The sequence below is a fragment of the Barbus barbus genome, assembly GCF_936440315.1.
Source record: "Barbus barbus genome assembly, chromosome: 26".
NCBI classification, from domain to species: Eukaryota; Metazoa; Chordata; class Actinopteri; order Cypriniformes; family Cyprinidae; genus Barbus; species Barbus barbus.
In genome coordinates, this window is record NC_136754.1 from 3,273,870 (window position 1) to 3,292,500 (window position 18,631).

The 18,631-nt window shown below is 36.7% G+C and overlaps 1 protein-coding gene across 1 annotated transcript in view; it reads right to left on the reverse strand.

Annotated features, from left to right (window-relative positions):
• Nucleotides 1–2,348: 2,348 nt before the first annotated feature.
• Nucleotides 2,349–18,631, reverse strand: part of LOC306845772 (dual specificity calcium/calmodulin-dependent 3',5'-cyclic nucleotide phosphodiesterase 1A-like) — a gene marked incomplete at both ends in the record, with an annotated part of 80,178 nt that continues 63,895 nt past the window's right edge. Inside the window, 13 exons of the mRNA XM_079378749.1 lie at nt 2,349–2,365; nt 3,314–3,370; nt 3,772–3,981; nt 4,760–4,926; nt 5,617–5,731; nt 6,803–6,884; nt 8,426–8,546; nt 9,609–9,710; nt 12,086–12,214; nt 13,231–13,331; nt 15,018–15,158; nt 15,238–15,354; nt 18,594–18,631. The exon at nt 18,594–18,631 is cut by the window's right edge and continues 29 nt beyond it. Coding sequence (XP_079234875.1) covers nt 2,349–2,365; nt 3,314–3,370; nt 3,772–3,981; nt 4,760–4,926; nt 5,617–5,731; nt 6,803–6,884; nt 8,426–8,546; nt 9,609–9,710; nt 12,086–12,214; nt 13,231–13,331; nt 15,018–15,158; nt 15,238–15,354; nt 18,594–18,631 — 1,397 coding nt within the window. The remainder of the gene's footprint in view (nt 2,366–3,313; nt 3,371–3,771; nt 3,982–4,759; nt 4,927–5,616; nt 5,732–6,802; nt 6,885–8,425; nt 8,547–9,608; nt 9,711–12,085; nt 12,215–13,230; nt 13,332–15,017; nt 15,159–15,237; nt 15,355–18,593) is intronic.

Here is an 18,631-nt window from a genome sequence, read left to right on the forward strand (position 1 = left end):
CGGCTAGACTATAAAGATCACAGTGTCAACTTTTACAAACTGAACATGATCAGCTCACACACACACACACACACACAGTCTCGTACTCTCTCTCACACACACAAACACACACACGCTGTAGCATCATCTCCGCACATGCCGTCACATTCGTCTGCCACATGATTTCTGGTAATAGTCTGAATCTACAGGAAGCTTTACTGTAAACCACAAGAAGGCAAACTAAGTCATGTGACCCATGTAACCAAATTACAATTTGCTTCATTTCAGAAGAAAAGCATATACATTACTTACTCTCATTTTGTCAGGGTAAACAATGCTATTCATTTTGCCGTGTAAGAATGTGGAGGGAGGAAGGGTAAATAATATACATAAATGAGATATAGAATTTTACAGATTTTGTATAAATAAAATACAATTTTACTCACGTCACACCCTCAAAAAAACGAATACATCCAGTCACTGTGAATGCATGCGTTTACCGAGTCACACATCCCATCTCAGACTCACTCATTTAGAGAAACCATATTTACAACAAAACAGACGGAAGAAATAGAAGAAAAGAGTTCAATGTTTCAGTTAACAGACTAGATCCTGAATGCTGAAAATCATAATGAATGAAACTCAGGAAAGCTGTCAAAAACATATACAGGTCACATTTAACCCTGAAATCAAACACTAAATAAATTAGAATCTATACTACTTTTTAAAAGTTTGAGGTGAGTTTTATTTTTAAGAAATTAAACAGAAATTAAACTTTTCTTCAGCAAGAATGCATTAAATTGATCAAAAGCGACAGTAAAGACATTTATAATATTACAGAAGTTTTTTGTTTCAAATGTTATTTTTGAATGATTTCTGAAGAATCATGTGACACTAAATTACTAGATTAATGATGCTGAAAATTCAGCATATATTTTACAGCATACTAAAATAGAAAGCAGTTACTTTAAAGGGTAATAATATTTCACAATATTACTGTTTTTACTGCATTTTTCATCAAACAAATGCAGCCCTAGTGAGCATATAGAGACTTCTCTTGTATTAAGCAATTGTACCGACCCCAAACTTTTGAACAGTAGAGTGTTTGATTTATCGCCTTTAATTTATGCTCATTTATATAATGCAATCATTGCATTTCAGCATTTTTGACAATCTATTCTATATTCTTTATAAATTGGGTTCTTTTCCTCGTGCAAAATGTCATTTGTTTATGTCTGAGGTGATATGTGACCTGGAGATGTTCTCTTCAGGTTTCTTACTCAAAGGACAGAGAAAACTTGTCACAAACCCCCCCAGGAAACCAGTAAAAATTACATACAGCATAATATCCAGGTATTGCGGAGCGAGCACAGTGATATGGTTATGACTTACACACTACGGTCAGTTATAAGACTTACATCGTCTACGGCGACTGCTAGTTTGTGTGTTCCTGTAGAAGACGTTTCAGTTCGGTTCGCTTTCAGAAAGACTACATGAAGAAAGGCATCCGAAGGTAAGCGAGAGAAGGAAAAATCTTAGGTTGAATCAGGCGTTTTCTACTCCAAAGCTGGACACAGACGTGCTCGAATAGGAAATACTGCCACTTTGTACGGCTTTTCTCAAGTTATAAAAGCTCTGATCTAAACGCAGACAGTCATTTACAAGCGTAATACATATACATATTTAGGGTTTCATATATAAGACCTCTATTAGCAGATGAGGTGAACAAACGTGTGTCGGAGGCAGATGGTACATCGGAGCATGTTTGCTGAAATGCATCAGCCCATGTTAGGTAAAGCGCATTTAAAATAGCTGAACACAACATCGCTGTTGTCAAAAGCTGAATATTGTTCAAAGGTGCAACTGCTGTTAAGTTTAGTTATTTACAGTTTACTGCAGGCCACATATTATATATATATATATGTATATTTAGATATAAATCACAGTTTGAGCTTTACACACATACAAAGTCATCCGACTGCAAGGCTGCTCAAATGCAGAAAAACATAGAAAGCATTTGAAATGGAGGTTTTAATAAGAATCCTTACGTTCAGCTGCTGCATGCTTTTCTGAGTGGATGTAACCACTGCAGTTTAAAGGTTTGGGAAGGAAATCTGGTTCTGTAAATAAAACAAACCAGACAAAAGCAGCTGTTGTCTCTCGTCCGGTTTGTCCTTCCTCATTCAGAGAGGATCAGTCTTATGAAAGTCTGAAGATTTGGAGGGGATAGAGGCCGAACACAAAGTGATGTAAGCATTAGTCGTGTGCTCTAGAGGGCGCCGTGGACCTTCAGAACCGAGAGTTCTCCTGATGGCAAGTTCACCGCTCGGGGTCTGGCTTCGGACCTCAAGACACCACTGGAAGTCACTCTAGGCATTTGCAGATTCTGTGAAAAGCAGATTGAAGACGTTTAGATCAGCAGAAGGTAGCATCAGACTGGAAAAAAGCAAAAAAAATGCCTGAATGTAAAAATGTAAAAAATCAAAAAAGATGCATTATCAAGTAACTGCATGTCTTGGATGCTCCTGCACTAACGTTGCTTTTCTTCATCATTTTTTAAATCTCAATGTCTTTTGTTGAATGTCAAAATTGGTGTTTTGGTGATTTTTAGTGCTTGTATGCATCTTGTTCTCCACAAATTTACACAAGTGTCCTAACAGAGGAACCACATGATCAATTAACCACAAACAAATACAAATTTACAAAATAGTTTGTCTTCATTCTGAACATTCAAAAGTTTGGGGTCGGTACAATTTTATAAATATAATAGAAGTCTCTTATGCTCACCAGTATTTAATTAAAAATGCAGTAAAAACAGTAATATTGTGAAATAATATTACAATTTAAAATAAGTGTTTTCTGTTTTAATATATTGTAAAAAGTAATTTATTCATTGTGATGCAAAGCTGAATTTTCAGCAGCATCACTCCAGTCTTTAGTGTCACCTGATCCTTCAGAAATAATTCTAATAGGCTGATTTGCTGCACGAGAAACATGTCTTATTACCAATGCTTCGTATTTTTGTGAAAATAGCCTATATGTAATATTCTTTCTGAATTATTTGATGAATATACAATTGAAAGGAACAGCATTTACTTGAAATAGAAATCTTTTGTAAAATTATTGTCACTTGAATACATCTTTGCTGAATAAAAGTTTTTATTTATTTATTTCACTGACCCCAAACTTTTGAACTTCAGTGTATCTTATATTATTATATGATGCATTAACATTCAGACATTAATTGTCTAATATGTTGCTGGTTTCACTGCTAGTAGTTACAGTATGCATTAAAGCAACAGAAGTCTGTTACAGACTAAACGTGTATGTTTACCACTGAGTGTCCTCTTGTCTTCATCTGCTGGTGATTCTGCCTCTTCAGACACTTCTCCTGTTTACAGACATCAGATTATTAGAGATGAACAGACAAAAAAAAAAAACAATCACCACCCAGACACTGTAGCACTATTTTCAGTATGGCATGCAATACAATACTACTTTGACCACTTTTTCAAAATATAGACAAGGGTCAGCGGCGATAGCCTCGCGGGCAACGTGCTGACATTTAGCGCCGTTCAGACAGACAGACAGACAGATAGATGATAAAGGTAATGTGATTATTGAGTACTGAGTATATAATGCACAGTCTGCATTAAGCATAATGCTATTACTCTATTCTGCACATAGCCTTACTCTTATTACTCCTCTGATTATCCACCAGAGGGCAGTCAATACTAAAAGTTACACTTGAGCAACATTAACCGTAACAATTATATCATTTGAACACAATACCGTTCTGTAATTTCTGATGTGCCTCTTCATTCTTTGATTTGTCATGGGGACTTTCTTCTGGGGGTCCATTTACCCCCCCTGGCTCCGGGTCGTCCTCTCCCACCCTGTCTTTCTTTGGTCCCGACAGCTCTGGGTCTTTTTTGTGCTCCTGGTTTTCTGCTGTTGCCTCCTGCTGTTCCTCCTGCTCTCGTTTGGCCTTCTCCTCCGTCTCTGATAGGAGACACAGCAGGAAGTGCATTATTCACTATTTGCTTACTCAGAATGCATCAAATGTGCAAAATGCTACAAAAGTTTGGATGTCCTGTACCAATTCAGTACTATTTTCCCAGTTTAAGTCATCAAACTATGAAATAATTGCCATACTTAAATTTGTGATTCTCATCTCAACACAATCACATCCGAATTCACAAGGTGCATCCTGGGTTTTTTAAACTATTGAAGGAGTTTACATGCATCATGGACACATAATGGTTAGTTTTCTTATCCAATCCAACTCCATTCAAACATGTTTTTTAATTAAAATGTTAGTAATGTATAAAAATATATGCATAGGCAAAATTAATATATTTGTCAATAACTAATTTCAAGCAGAAGTCTTGACATCAAAAGATTGTTCAGATTATGAGAAACAAATTCAGATTTACAGATTTATTTTATACTAATGTATAACACTACCATTCAAAAGTTTGTTTCAGTAAGATTTTTAAATATTTTTAAGTCTCTTCTGCTAACCATTAACCATATTTTCATATATTTTAAAATCACAAAATGAATTTTCTGCATCATTAATCCAGACTTCAGAAATCATTCATATTTGCAGCTCAATGAACATTTTGTATTTTCTCCTAAATAAAACAATTATCTTAATTTCATACTAATTTTGTGTTGTCATTGAGTTCCAGTGTGCAAACAGTCCTGTTTGAGGATGTTTTATTTCGCATACCGATACATAACATAGACATTCTTGCAGGGAACATTGTGTTCACACCTTTAGCTGCCTGCGTCTTCCACCGCTCTCTGTTCAGAGAAACCTCCTCGTTCCAGATGGCCTTGAAGTTCTTCAGGTCCACAGTGAGCAGCGAGCAGCTATGAGATCCACTGCTATCAGAACCAGAGCTGTTCACACTGCTCCGCTTCACATCTCCCGCAGTAATGCTGGATGATGGGGACACAAATCACATTTGAGATGATGGGGACACAAATCACATTACAAATGCATCGGCAGGAATCACATCACATCCACGAAGCTTCCGTAACATCTCCACTTCTACCTCAATTTCATTTAATACTCTATCCACACGGATCTGTTGTTTTCCTGCTCTGTTGACCATTAATATGCTGCTGCTGCTGCTCTGTCCTTTCTATGAACCTTTGATATGTTTTAGTTTACTGTATATTCTAAATGGAAGGGATATATTCAGCACTTTGTATGCAGAAGATTTTATTTGCTGTGAAAAGAGAGAAGGTTCTCTAATGCTCAGTTAGCAGCAATTCAACTCCTACTTTGAAAATCTAAAGAAACTTGCAATCTAAAAGAGTGTTAAAGTGGAGTCATTCTGACTTCTGTCTGAACTGATGGATCACTTTTTACTGAATTACAAGGCTAAGAAAGAGCAGTGCATTTATTCAAATTCACTCTTTGTCTCTGAACGATGAAACTGAGGTATCTGAGCAGGACTGAAATGGATTTGAAGTCATGATCGCAATAGCATCAGTGAACTGGATTTTGATAAAAAGACAAGCTTTGCCACAAGGCACTATTAGAGCTCTAATTTGTCTTAATGTCCATACATTATCTCTACTCCTGTACTGCAGAAGCAAAAAACGCGAGTCAGACTTCCAGACCTGCGGAAACTAGCCAGGCCTGAACTTGTGGCCTCTTCGATGAGCGGTGTGACGATCTTCTCAGTCATGTCCGTCAGAACCGTGAATGTGGGAACAACAATGAAGTCAATGAAACCTGCAGGAAATTATTAAAAAAATGGCTTATTTATTGTACTGAGCTTGATTTTTTTAAAGAAGCTATTTGAATAAATTATGATCTTCAAGAAAGATATGTTTCAACTATTGCAAGTTTAAAGCTGAAATGTCTCATTTTTTTCCGTTTCGAATAATTTACCCAAAAATTAGCTGAGGATTTATTCACGCCCAGGCCAGCCATGTTTCTTCATGGGAATACATTTGGAGAAAATTAGCATGACATCACTTACTCACTAATGGATCCTCTGCAGTGAATGGGTGCCGTCAGAATGAGAGTCCAAACAGCTGATAAAAACATCACAATAATCCACAAGTATTTCAAACCACTCCAGTCAATCAATTAACATCTTGTGAAGTGAAAAGCTTTGTGTTTGTAAAAAACAAATCCATCAGTAAGAGGTTGTTAACTTCAAATAGTTGCTTCCAGCTAAAATATGAGCCCTCTATCCATAATATTGCTTCCTCCAGTGAAAAAAAAATTGTCTCATCTGAATCGGGAGAGAAATCTGCACTGATCAAGTACAGTTTACATACAAAAAAAGTCCAAAACAGTTTTTCCACTATATTATGATGTGAGAGGACAACAGGAGACGGACTTTTACACTAGAGAATATGACGGACTCATATTTTGGCCAAAAGCGACGGTTTAAAGTTAGAACATCTTAATGATGGATTTGTTTCTCCCAAACACAAAGCTTTTTAATTCACAAGACGTTAGTTGGTGGACTGGAGTAGTGTGGATTATTGTGGTGTTTTTATCAGCTGTTTGGACTCTCATTCTGACGGCACCCATTCACTGCAGAGGATCTATTGATGAGCAAGTGATATAATGCTAAATTTCTCCAAATCTGTTCCCATGAAGAAACAAATATATCTACATCTTGGATGGCCTGCAGTGAGTTAATTTTCAGCAAATTTTCATTTTGAGGTGAACTATTCCTTTAATATGAGTATTACAATTTAGTGCAATTCACAATTATGCAATTGCAATATTGCAATTTAATTGCAAACATTTGTATCTCCACACTTAGAGTGTGTTTGTGTCACTCACCGATCTGGGACTGAGCCACCATAGTGGACTTACGGTCGCACAGAGGTGAGAAAGGTAGACCAAGTTCTGCCTCCTTATCGCCCTGCAAACACAAACACATAATTCAACTGCACTGCTATAATAATGCATTACACAGAATTATCAGGGGACAATTTTGGCATTTCTAAATATATTCCACAATTATTAATATAGATTTACCACCACAGCTAAATGCTTATGAAATGACACGACTTATGGACAGTTGCTGCACTGGATCTGGTTTATAAAGATTTGTTTCGTATATGAAATATTCGCAAACATTTCTTGAAGGCAGACTAAAATAACCTGTCACGCTTTTATGTTGGGCCTGTCACGATTGATCTGCCTCCTGGAGTGTTCAGCTGCTGGAACAATACTAGACACACACACAGGAATAGCTCCAGTCCACTAATCTGTCAATCAATCAAAGCATATTTATGTAGCCCACTCTATGGAGAATAGAGCTGTGAATGTGCTTTATAACAGTCACTTTAGTAACAGATAAACAGACACATGACGGGTGAGAACAGGAGATAATACAGAGAAAGCAATTCCCTTCCTTTGTTCACTATTCAAAGCAACAGAAACAGGAGGAGCCCATTAGTGCATTGGGCCTGTGTTGACAATCGACAACATTCAACCAAAATATATATATATATATATATATATATATATATATATATATATATATATATATATATATACACACATATATATACACATATATATATATATATATATATATACAGCGGGTAAAATAAGTATTGAACACCATTTTCTCAGTAAATATATTTCTAAAGGTGCTGCTGCTGCTGATGTTTGTTGTTTCAAACATGCAAACATGCATTTGTTAAGATGTTTTCACTTTAAACCATCACTTTTGTTTCAGTCCATAATCCATAATAATACTTCCTCCAATAAAAAAGTTCACCTGTTGTCCACTCACATCAAAATCTAACATCATATTGTTTAGAACTGTTTTTTGCTTGTAAGCAGTGCCTGTTCTACTGAAGATATTTAAGACTTTATGTCCTCAAATTTTGGAAAAGTGAATTTCAAATTCTGAATTAGGATATTAAAAACTTTTCCGAAAATACATTTTAAATGAAGTATATTTTGCTTATTCCTTTTAAGCATAAATCATAAATAAATAGGTGAGGTTTTCACACAACCAAATGTGAACAATCAAGGTATGTGAAATGAGTAATATTACAGAATGCATGCATATGTGACATTGCTGTGATGTTTAAAAGAAGAGCAAAGTGCTGTTCACACTGATAAGTCACATAATCGTGCCAAAGCGTAATTTTGGGACCTGCATTCGATAGGGCTGTGAAAGCCGGTTATTTTCAGAGGTTTATGTTCAGGTGTAAACAAGCTCGAATGACACGCTTCTCCACACGCTCTCGTTTCTGCGGCCTGTAATTATCCTGGCGCAGGCTTATGTGTGATTGGATGAAAGGGCAATCAGAAGAAACAGGAACAGAGAGAGGATCAAAATACTTAGAAGAAGATGAGATTTTTCTTGCTGTGCTTTGCTCTTCTCACACACATACAAACGCAAACACTCATTGAACGCGTCTAAAGAACAAAAATTCATCGAACCTGTCGGAAAAACTCCTCCAGCAGAGATGCAGTCCAGCGATGGTGTAGATCCCAGTTTTTGGCTGGATGACTGATGTCAGCCGTGTGTAACAGCAGAGACAGAGCCTTGGGTTTGTCAATTCTGAAGAAAACACACACCAATCCACTAAAAAATATGTGTTTGCTGTAACACATGACAAAATTAAAACGGAGAGCAAATATAATATAACATAATATAATAAAATATAAAAAAAAAATTAATTAGCATTGGTTTCTTGTATTTCTGTAAAAAAAATATATATATATTTATTTTATTGCATTTATTTATTGCAGTGTTTATTACTAAAATTTAAGACATATACACTTCAAAAACCTAATTTACTTGATTCAGATTTATCTCGCAATAAACATTAAAATTAAACAGACAAATGTATAGAATTAAAAAAATTAAATACAGTTTATTACAGTCCGTAGCTAAGGATAAACATTCGCAATAAATCAAAGAATATTTATATAAATATATATATAATCAAAAAAAAACATTTTCTTTGATTTATTGGAAATAGAATTATATTTTAATTGGAAAATTATATTTGATCTCGATCAGTATTTGTTTCTAGCTTTCCAGCGGAAATATTTTGAAAAAAAAAAGATATATGTATAATAAACCATTTAGAAGCAAAAGTGTGTAAGAAATTCTGCATGGGAGAGAATGAAATTTGAAGCTTGAAGACATTATTTATGTATTTTAAAAAAGAATTTAAGACCAATAGGTGATAAATGTGTTTTTCTGACACATGACGATAAAATTAACTTTTGTGTCATTTCCCTGCATTTCCCTGCAAAAAATGCTCCTTCTGAGAAAAAGACCACAGTAATCTTTTAGTTTCAGGAGATAGAAAAATCTAATTTTGTAATCAAGTATAAGAATTAATATCTTGATTAGAAATAAGAATTTCTAATCAAATTCATTCAGTTAAGCTGCATTCATTTTATTTTATTGTATGTATCATTTGTCTGTTTTTATTTCTCCACAGGAACAGTAGAAGAAACATCTTGAGAAACATCCATCTCCATTAAGTCTCTTCAGCTATGAAAGAGCAAACTCTAAGCAATAACTTCTTGCTCTGGGGAGACACAGATGAGCCAGGAGGTGACAGACAACAGTGAAGCATGTCTGATGTTTGCTGTAAAGGTTTCTCACCCCTCGGGCAGCTGGAGGAAATTCTTCATGGCTTTGACCTGCTGGAAGTGGCAGGACATGTCAGTGGCCAAAACCATCTCGACCACGAGCGCCCTGAGCTCTCTAAAAACACAAGCACACAAAACAACTGCACTCAATCTCCACACCGGAGAAAATAACTGTGTTCCACTTCAAAGTGTAAGGATAATAGTTTTCTTTCTGAATGAGAATCTAATCGTTTCTGTCTGTATTGCAGTAAATCTTCATCAGACTTTTCTTTCTCTATTATGTTTAGTTGAGAATAGCACAGCGAGAATGGTAAAACACTTCTTTCAGTATTTTCTGCAGGGTGTTTCTTCAGCTACGAGAACTTTGCCCCTTAAAAATATAACACCGTTGCACTCATGCTTCTTTATATTTGTAATTTTTCTACATAGAAAAGGTAGCCTTTTACATTTTAAACACTCAATTATACGTCCAATTAAATATTTTAAAACTTTTTAATAATTTAGATTAAATTAAGGCTTGATTTGAAATTTATAATAAAAATAAAGAAATACATTCATCTTGTTATCTTGATATTTATCTACATCTATCTATCTATCTATCTATCTATCTATCTATCTATCTATCTATCTATCTATCTATCTATCTATCTATACACACACACACACACACACATACATACACTGAACAAAATTATTAACACAACACTTTTGTTTTTTCCCCCTATTTTTCATGAGCTGAACTCAAAGATCTAAGACTTTTTCTATGTACACAAAAGGCCTATTTCTCTCAAATATTGTTCACAAATCTGTCTAAATCTGTGTTAGTGAGCACTTCTCCTTTGCCGAGACAATCCATCCACCTCACAGGTGTGGCATATCAAGATTCTGATTAGACAGCATGATTATTGCACAGGTGTGCCTTAGGCTGGCCACAATAAAAGGCCACTCTAAAATGTGCAGTTTTACTGTATTGAGGGGGGTCCGGGTGGGTCCGAAAACCAGTCAGTATCTGGTGTGACCACAATTTGCCTCATGCAGTGCAACACATCTCCTTCGCATAGAGTTGATCATGTTGTTGATTGTGGCCTGTGGAATGTTGGTCCACTCCTCTTCAATGGCTGAGCGAAGTTGCTGGATATTGGCAGGAACTGGAACACGCTGTCGTATACGCCGATCCAGAGCATCCCAAACATGCTCAATGGGTGACATGTCCGGTGAGTATGCTGGCCATGCAAGAACTGGGATGTTTTCAGCTTCCAGGAATTGTGTACAGATCCTTGCAACATGGGGCCGTGCATTATCATGCTGCAACATGAGGTGATGGTCGTGGATGAATGGCACAACAATGGGCCTCAGGATCTCGTCACGGTATCTCTGTGCATTCAAAATGCCATCAATATAATGCACCTGTGTTCATTGTCCATAACATACGACCTGCCCATACCATAACCCCATCGCCACTATGGGCCACTCGATCCACAACGTTGGCATCAGCAAACCGTCTCACTCACACGACGCCATACACGCTGTCTGCCATCTGCCCTGTACAGTGAAAACCGGGATTCATCCATGAAGAGAACACCTCTCCAAAGTGCCAGACGCCATCGAATGTGAGCATTTGCCCACTCAAGTCGGTTACGAAGACGAACTGCATTCAGGTCGAGACCCCGATGAGGACAACGAACATGCAGATGAGCTTCCCTGAGACGGTTTCTGATAGTTTGTGCAGAATTCTTTGGTTATGCAAACCGATTGTTGCAGCAGCTGTCCGGGTGGCTGGTCTCAAACGATCTTGGAGGTGAAGATGCTGGATGTGGAGGTCCTGGGCTGGTTTGGTTACACGTGGTCTGCGGTTGTGAGGCCGGTTGGATGTACTGCCAAATTCTCTGAAACGCCTTAGGAGATGGCTTATGGTAGAGAAATTAACATTCAATTCACGAGCAACAGCTCTGGTGGACATTCCTGCAGTCAGCATGCCAATTGCACGCTCCCTCAAAACTTGCGACATCTGTGGCATTGTGCTGTGTGATAAAACTGCACATTTTAGAGTGGCCTTTTATTGTGGCCAGCCTAAGGCACACCTGTGCAGTAATCATGCTGTCTAATCAGCATCTTGATATGCCACGCCTGTGAGGTGGATGGATTATCTCAGCAAAGGAGAAGTGCTCACTAACACAGATTTAGACAGATTTGTGAACAATATTTGAGAGAAATAGGCCTTTTGTGTACATTGAAAATGTTGATCTTTGAGTTCAGCTCATGAAAAATGGGGGCAAAAACAAAAGTGTTGCGTTTATAATTTTGTTCAGTATATATATATATATATTTAACCACTGGTATATACAAGTACCCAGTTACTAAGACGTCTCACAATATTGTAATTGGAGAAAATTTATTGTCAGTTAGCATTTTTTTTTCTGTTCTCTGGAAACAAAATAAGTGAGACAATAATGGAAATGATTAGATGATGGATGTGAAATCCTGCTGTACCTCCAGTCATCTTTGGAGAGATTGTACAGGATGTTCATCTCGTCGTCGTCCTGGAGCAGTCGATATGCCGCGCTGACGTGATGACTCTCCAGCACAGAGCGGTCGTTGTACAGGATAGCCGTGTCCGACCTGCAGGAATCCATGTAAACTCACTACACAGCTTTCCTACGGAATCTGGTCTAACAGAACTAAATCTGATTTATATTTTACATTACCGAAGTTGAGATGACATACAGTGTCCTGCAGTGTGAGTCTTTTAGCTTTATTCTACTGTAATTATTGTATGCTGTTTTGGAGAACACATGAATTGCAATGGGCGTTGCAAGTGGTTTTAAGTGTGTTGCTAGGTGTTTGCATGCTGGACCAAGTCAAAGAAGTGTAAGTCTCTATGATATTATTTAATTTCTCTTATACTGTGTAATCAACTATTTTTGATTATAAAGGAAAAGCAGCTAAATGCAAATTAGAAAAAAAAAATGTATGTCTGAATATACTTTCATTCAAAAATCCGGGGTTTTTTTTTAAAGAAATTAATATTACAGCAAGGACATATTAAATTGATCAAAATTGACAGAAAATACATTTATATGTTACAAAAGATTTCCATTTCAAATAAATGGTGCTCTGTACTTTCTATTCTTAAAAGAATGAAAAAATATGTACCATGCTTTCCACAAAAATATTAAAAAGCATAACTGTTTTCAGAACTGATGTTTCTTGGCAGCAAATCAGCATATTAGAATATTTTCTGAAGGATCATGTGGCACTGAAGACTGGAGTAATGATGCTGAAAATTCTGAGAAATAAATTACAATTTAAAGCATATTCCAATCAGAAAACAGATATTTTAAATTGTAATAATATTTCACAATATTGCAGTTTTTACTGCACTTTTGATCAAATAAATGCAGCCTTGGGAAGCATAAGAGACTTCCTTAAAAAAACTCCTTACTGAGCTCAAACTGAACAGTAGCAAACTAAACAACAAACCAATGTTTTATTCCCATTTCCCCATTCTGCTCATTTGTCTCAGGTCATGTTTTGGTCAGAATGCCATCTAGTTTGATTCAGCCAGTTCTGCGGGCTGTGTGTTTGTCAGTGCAGGAGTCTGATGGATGACTCACCCAGCGGCGTTCATGCATTACCTGGTCTGGATGTGGAAGTTGTTTGTGGTCCCGGTGTGTTCGTAGTCGTGGATGGCAGCAGCGAAAACCATTGCAAAAATCTCCAACTCTGTCATCCAGTGCTGGAGAGGGAAAACAATGTCACATGAGACATCTTTAACATCTAAATGAAGTTAAATTGAGAGCAACTGAAGCATTGATGAAATCTCCACTTTCTAGCTGTTTCTCTAGAGAAAAAGTAATCCCATGCGTATTTCCTCCAAAGTTTCAGAAAAGATCTCAATCAGATTTGCCAAGATACTAGAATAGATCTAGACTAGATACAGATAGAATAGATACAAGATAGATCTCAACATGAACCCAAATATTTCTACCATATAGCTCTACACACTTACTTTATGACGACTGAATTATGTGTCTACATGAATTTCTGCTAAAGAATTTTAGAAGAAACATCTTAGACAAAGATCATTAAAATAATACATTACTGACATAACAACAATGAGGTTAATGTCTATTTTTATTTATCCTAAAAAGAATTCAGAAGAAACTGAGACAAAGCTGATAAAGCTGAGATATAATCTGAGACAAAGCTGATATTTAAATAATGACGACAATAAGGTTAAGCGGAGACAGAAGGAGACTTCAGCTAAAATTTTTGATGAAAAAGGAAAAGATCTCAATAATGTCACCAAATGTGTTCTATTTTTATTTCTCCTTGACATCTGAGACAACATCTGAAACAAAGTTGATATTTAATTTAAACATGACAGAACTCAATTGAGTATTTATTTTGGAGCAATAAAATGACAGAATTAATCAAATCAAAAAAAAAAAAAAAATGATGTAGTTTCAAATTAAAATTAATCTCTAAACCCTTACTTTATGACAGCTTTTTAAACATGACTGAGAACTCAATGAAATCTTTATTTTGGACCAATAAAAAAAATCTCTGTGGTTTAATTCTTGGAAAGAAAAGCACCGAGTTCTCAGCTGCTCACTGTATTCCCGCAGGACTTTATCTTAATATTTAATCACCTATTAGAAAGACTCCAGTTAATTTCACTTTGGTGTAAAATGACACCATCTCACCTCATTTGTCTTGAGTCGTGCGTGCAGAACAAACACTGAAGTGCACTGTGATGAGAGAAGTGGCTCTCTGTGAGCAAGCATTAATTGTGTGATGGCTAGTCAGACGGAAGATAAAGCGATTTGGGTCAATGACATGTTAAGACCCTCATACAAGTAAACAGTGTGAGGATTCTCTCTGTTTCTCTTCAGGAACTGCTGCTTTACGATTGGCCTGATGATTGTTCATTAAAAAGCTTAAGGTGTGTGTGTGTGTTTGTCAGCAGAATTAATGATTACGCTGCTGGGTTTCTGCACAGTTACTCTTCAGTTCGTGCCCACAGGCTTCGACATGTTGTCACAGTAACATTATCAAGATGATTAACACCGTATCTGAATTGAGAGCGAGTGAAGCAACGCAACATTAGATCATTATAATCAACAAGCCAGTCTATACAGCAAGAGCGTGGTGTATAGCGTTGATAATGAAAGGTAGTGACTGAGTGTTGTACATTGTGCCGCTGTAAACATGAGTTAAGAGTTCACACTGAGCTTTTGCAGAGTATAATGGGAATGTCTTCCTCATGAAGAAAAAAAATTTGAATTTGCACAAAGGATCTTAGAAGGGAGTATAATTATTATTATATTAGCTCAGTCCTGACCTATTGACCTCTTGACCTATTTCACTGCAGTCCTGGCCCTCTGATGTGATCTCTCTGTGTTTGTGTGTTTCATCTTACCACCATCCCCGTCTTGAGGAGCAGGTAGTGCACGGTCTGTGTGACGTCGGCTGCGTGGATCAGGTTGTGGTAGGGGTTTTTATTTTTGCTGTATCCCACTTCCAGAGCCTCCACAAATGAGACCAGCGCTGAGACGGGGATCTGTCAGAGATACAAGTTAATAACTCTGAAAAAGACCATTACGGCCCTCAACTCTCACTTCCACAAGAGCTGTTGTCACCTTGAAGCGGCTGATGAGGTCGTATTGGGTGAGGAGCTCGTAAAAGATGAATTTGAGAGCGTGGTCACCGCTCGACTCGTTCAGAGCAAATACATCAAAAGACCACTTATCCACATTCTGAGAAGAAACACAGAAACAAACTCAGATACAGCGCACAGATGTTGAGTGAACTATTTATTTACTAAGAGTAAATAATATTTTCAGCACTTTTATGTCACTATAACTTTTCTTTGTTGCTACATTAAAACTGCCTAGGAAACACTGTATTATGCCTTCATTTATATTTTCAAGTGCCTTTTATATATTTTATATCATATATATATATTTACTGTCATTTTCACATAGTAATGGATGATAATGTATTTTCAAGACTGAAAGTCCAGTCTGAAACAAGGGTAGAATGATATAAAATATATAAAAGGCACTTGAAAATATAAACGAAGGCATAATACAGTTTTAATGTGTATATATATATATATATGGTAAAAGATGAGGTAAAGAAAAGGACTGGACTCAAAGTTTGGGGAATTGTCTTCTGTTGTATGGCATCAAGAGCAATCCATACTGATATTGTCAGTGACCAAACAACAGAAGAATTTCTGCTGGCATACCAAAGATTTACAGCTTTAAGGGGACATCCAAGGAAATTGTGGTCAGACTCGGGGTCAAATTTCATAGGGACCAAGTCTGTTCTTGAAGATCTTCACAAGTTCCTAGAACCACATAGACAAGGTAAAGTAAGAAACTGAAGCAGCCAAGTATAGCACGGAGTGGTCTTGGAAAACTCATCCTGCAGATTCCCCTCACAGAAATGGAGCAGCAGAAGCAGCTGTCCCTCTGGTTAAGCGAGCCCTCCGGAATCTGGGGTGTAATGGAGTTATGACTTGGGGGGAATTTCAAACCTTTCTTTACACTGCAGCTAATTTGGTCAATGAAAGACCTATCGATGCAAGGACACAAAGTCGGGAAGACTGCGTTGAATACGTAAGTCCAAACTCTCTTCTTCTGGGACGTACTGGGAAAAGAGGAGATCAAGGAAGTTTCGAATTTGAAGGTTATCCATACAAAAGACAGATTCATCCAGGAAGAAGTTAACTAGTTCTGGAGAAGATGGTGTCAGCTGGCAGGTCCTAACCTGTTTAAGAAACAAGTGGCATACTAAAGAACATAATGTTGCCATGGGAGATGTGGTATGGTTGGCTGACCAGAATGCTCTAAGAGGTCAGTTCAAGTTGGCCAGAGTCGTCAGTGTAAATGCAGACAAGAAAGGAATAGTAAGAGATGTAATGCTTATCCTGTCTCGCTTGTTAAACCAAAACAAGCAGAAACAGCCAAGGATGTCAAACCAATGAAAAAGCTTTGTGATAAGATCCCAGCTATGATTTTTCATAGGGATGTTAGACGCTTGGTTGTTTTGATTCCCATTGAGGAACAGTGAAGAGATTGAGTGTCAGCCAAGAAGTGTGTGACCTCCTTGGGACAGTTGACCAGGAGCTCAAGTGGAAGGTGTTGAGCTAAACTTGAAATTGTGTTAAAATATATATATATAAAATTATACTCATCATTGTTAAATAAAGAAAAAAATCTATCAGATGAGATGAGTTTTGATTTGAGATCAAAAAGAATGAATACTATTGGTTGTGGGCACATAGTGCAACCTGGAAGAAACAAGGAAGCTGATTGGCCATTGAAACTTCACATGTTACATAGAACCAGGTGTGCTTGTTTGATTATGGCCGTTTCTCAATACCAAGTTCGCAGAGTCTGGACTTCCGTCCTTTCGAGTTTGGACTTGCCAAGTTCGACTCGGAAGAACGAACTCTCGAGGACGGGAGGACGAACTGAATTCTGGGTTATGGCCCGTATCAAGTCCGCACAAGTCACCTCTCGATGCATCCTCGGTAAAAGGGGCGGATCAAGAACACATCCGGGGATTTGAACTGGACTTGGCTAGATGTGAACTTTGAATTGGAACAGTACTTCAGCAGCGACTTGATGACGTTTCACAAGTCCACAAGAACACAAGTACAGACAAGTACGCATATTGAGAAACGGCCTATCAGTGTGCAGAGGGATCTCTGTTGGAAAAGTGAATATGCTTCTCCTACCCAAGTTGGTGTTGATACTGGTTATAAAGCCAAAGGAGAAAGATTGCTAAAGCATGCACGGATGTAGCCATTGAGTTTGGAGTAAACCACATGCTCAGTTTGTTCAAAGACAGCTGGGAAAAGCCACAATGTGTTAATCAACTTTGAGATGCTACTAGTAGAATAAAGACTTATTTCTTTAGTGACTACAGATTGTTTAAAATACCAATTGTGAATGTCTTGCAAGTTGTTTGTTAAAGCTAGCGGGTTTAGCATCTAATCTGCTAACTGGCCACGTGCAGTAAAAGCATTTGATTTAGTGTTGCTGTTGAACCGCTATGTACTGTACTTTGTGATTTGTGAGTATTCTAGTAACATTGATTGTTGTTTAAATGAGTTACACATCCTTAAATGACCGCATTACTCTGTGTAGTGACTCATATATTTATATATTTTCTCTGTATAGGTTATTAAGCTAAGCATCTGGGCTAAGCATCTGAATTAAACTCTAAAAATAAGCAAAGAAAGATCAAGTTGTTGCTAAAAGATTTTCAATAAATTGTTTTTAGTTATTCCATGCACCCTCTGAAGTTGATTGAAGCCTTTGTCAAGTTTGGGCAGACATTGAGGCTGAGAAGAATCCCTAGATAGCTTGACAGTATTTATATGTTTAACAATATATTTTTTTTTATTAATTTTGATAATTTTAATAATTTAAATAATATTGAAATAATTAATCATTACTCATTTTATTTAATTTTAATAATAATAAATTAAGAAAAAATATTGTATTAATATAAATATTCATGATGTATTATTTTACAAAAATATACTATTTAAAAATAATTAATACAATTATTATAATGACAAATGAATGAATTAATTATTCTGTATCATTTGCAATTCAGCTGTAATGTTGTCAAAATAAATAAGGTGTGAAAACATTTTTTAATTGTGTGTATTAAAGAGAAAGGATTCTATTCATTTCAATTTAATTCCACCACATCATCTGAGATATGGTGGAAATGTTCTTGACTTTCAGGGGGAAATGACAAAAATCTTCTGTGATGCATGTATAGGTACTCTAGTATGTTTTGAAAGTTTATTTTCTGAAGTCCACATGGCCAAAAGTAGCTAGAGTTGAAGAAACTTTTGTTTTGGTTTTTCATTTTTTGGGGTGATCCTTTGAGAGCAAAAGAAGAAGAGAAAGAAGCTGAGAGATAAAACACCATCTGTTTCTAAGAATACAGGAGTGTGCGTGTGTTTTACCTTAAGCACTGCTATGACAGACGGAGGGTAACTCAGTC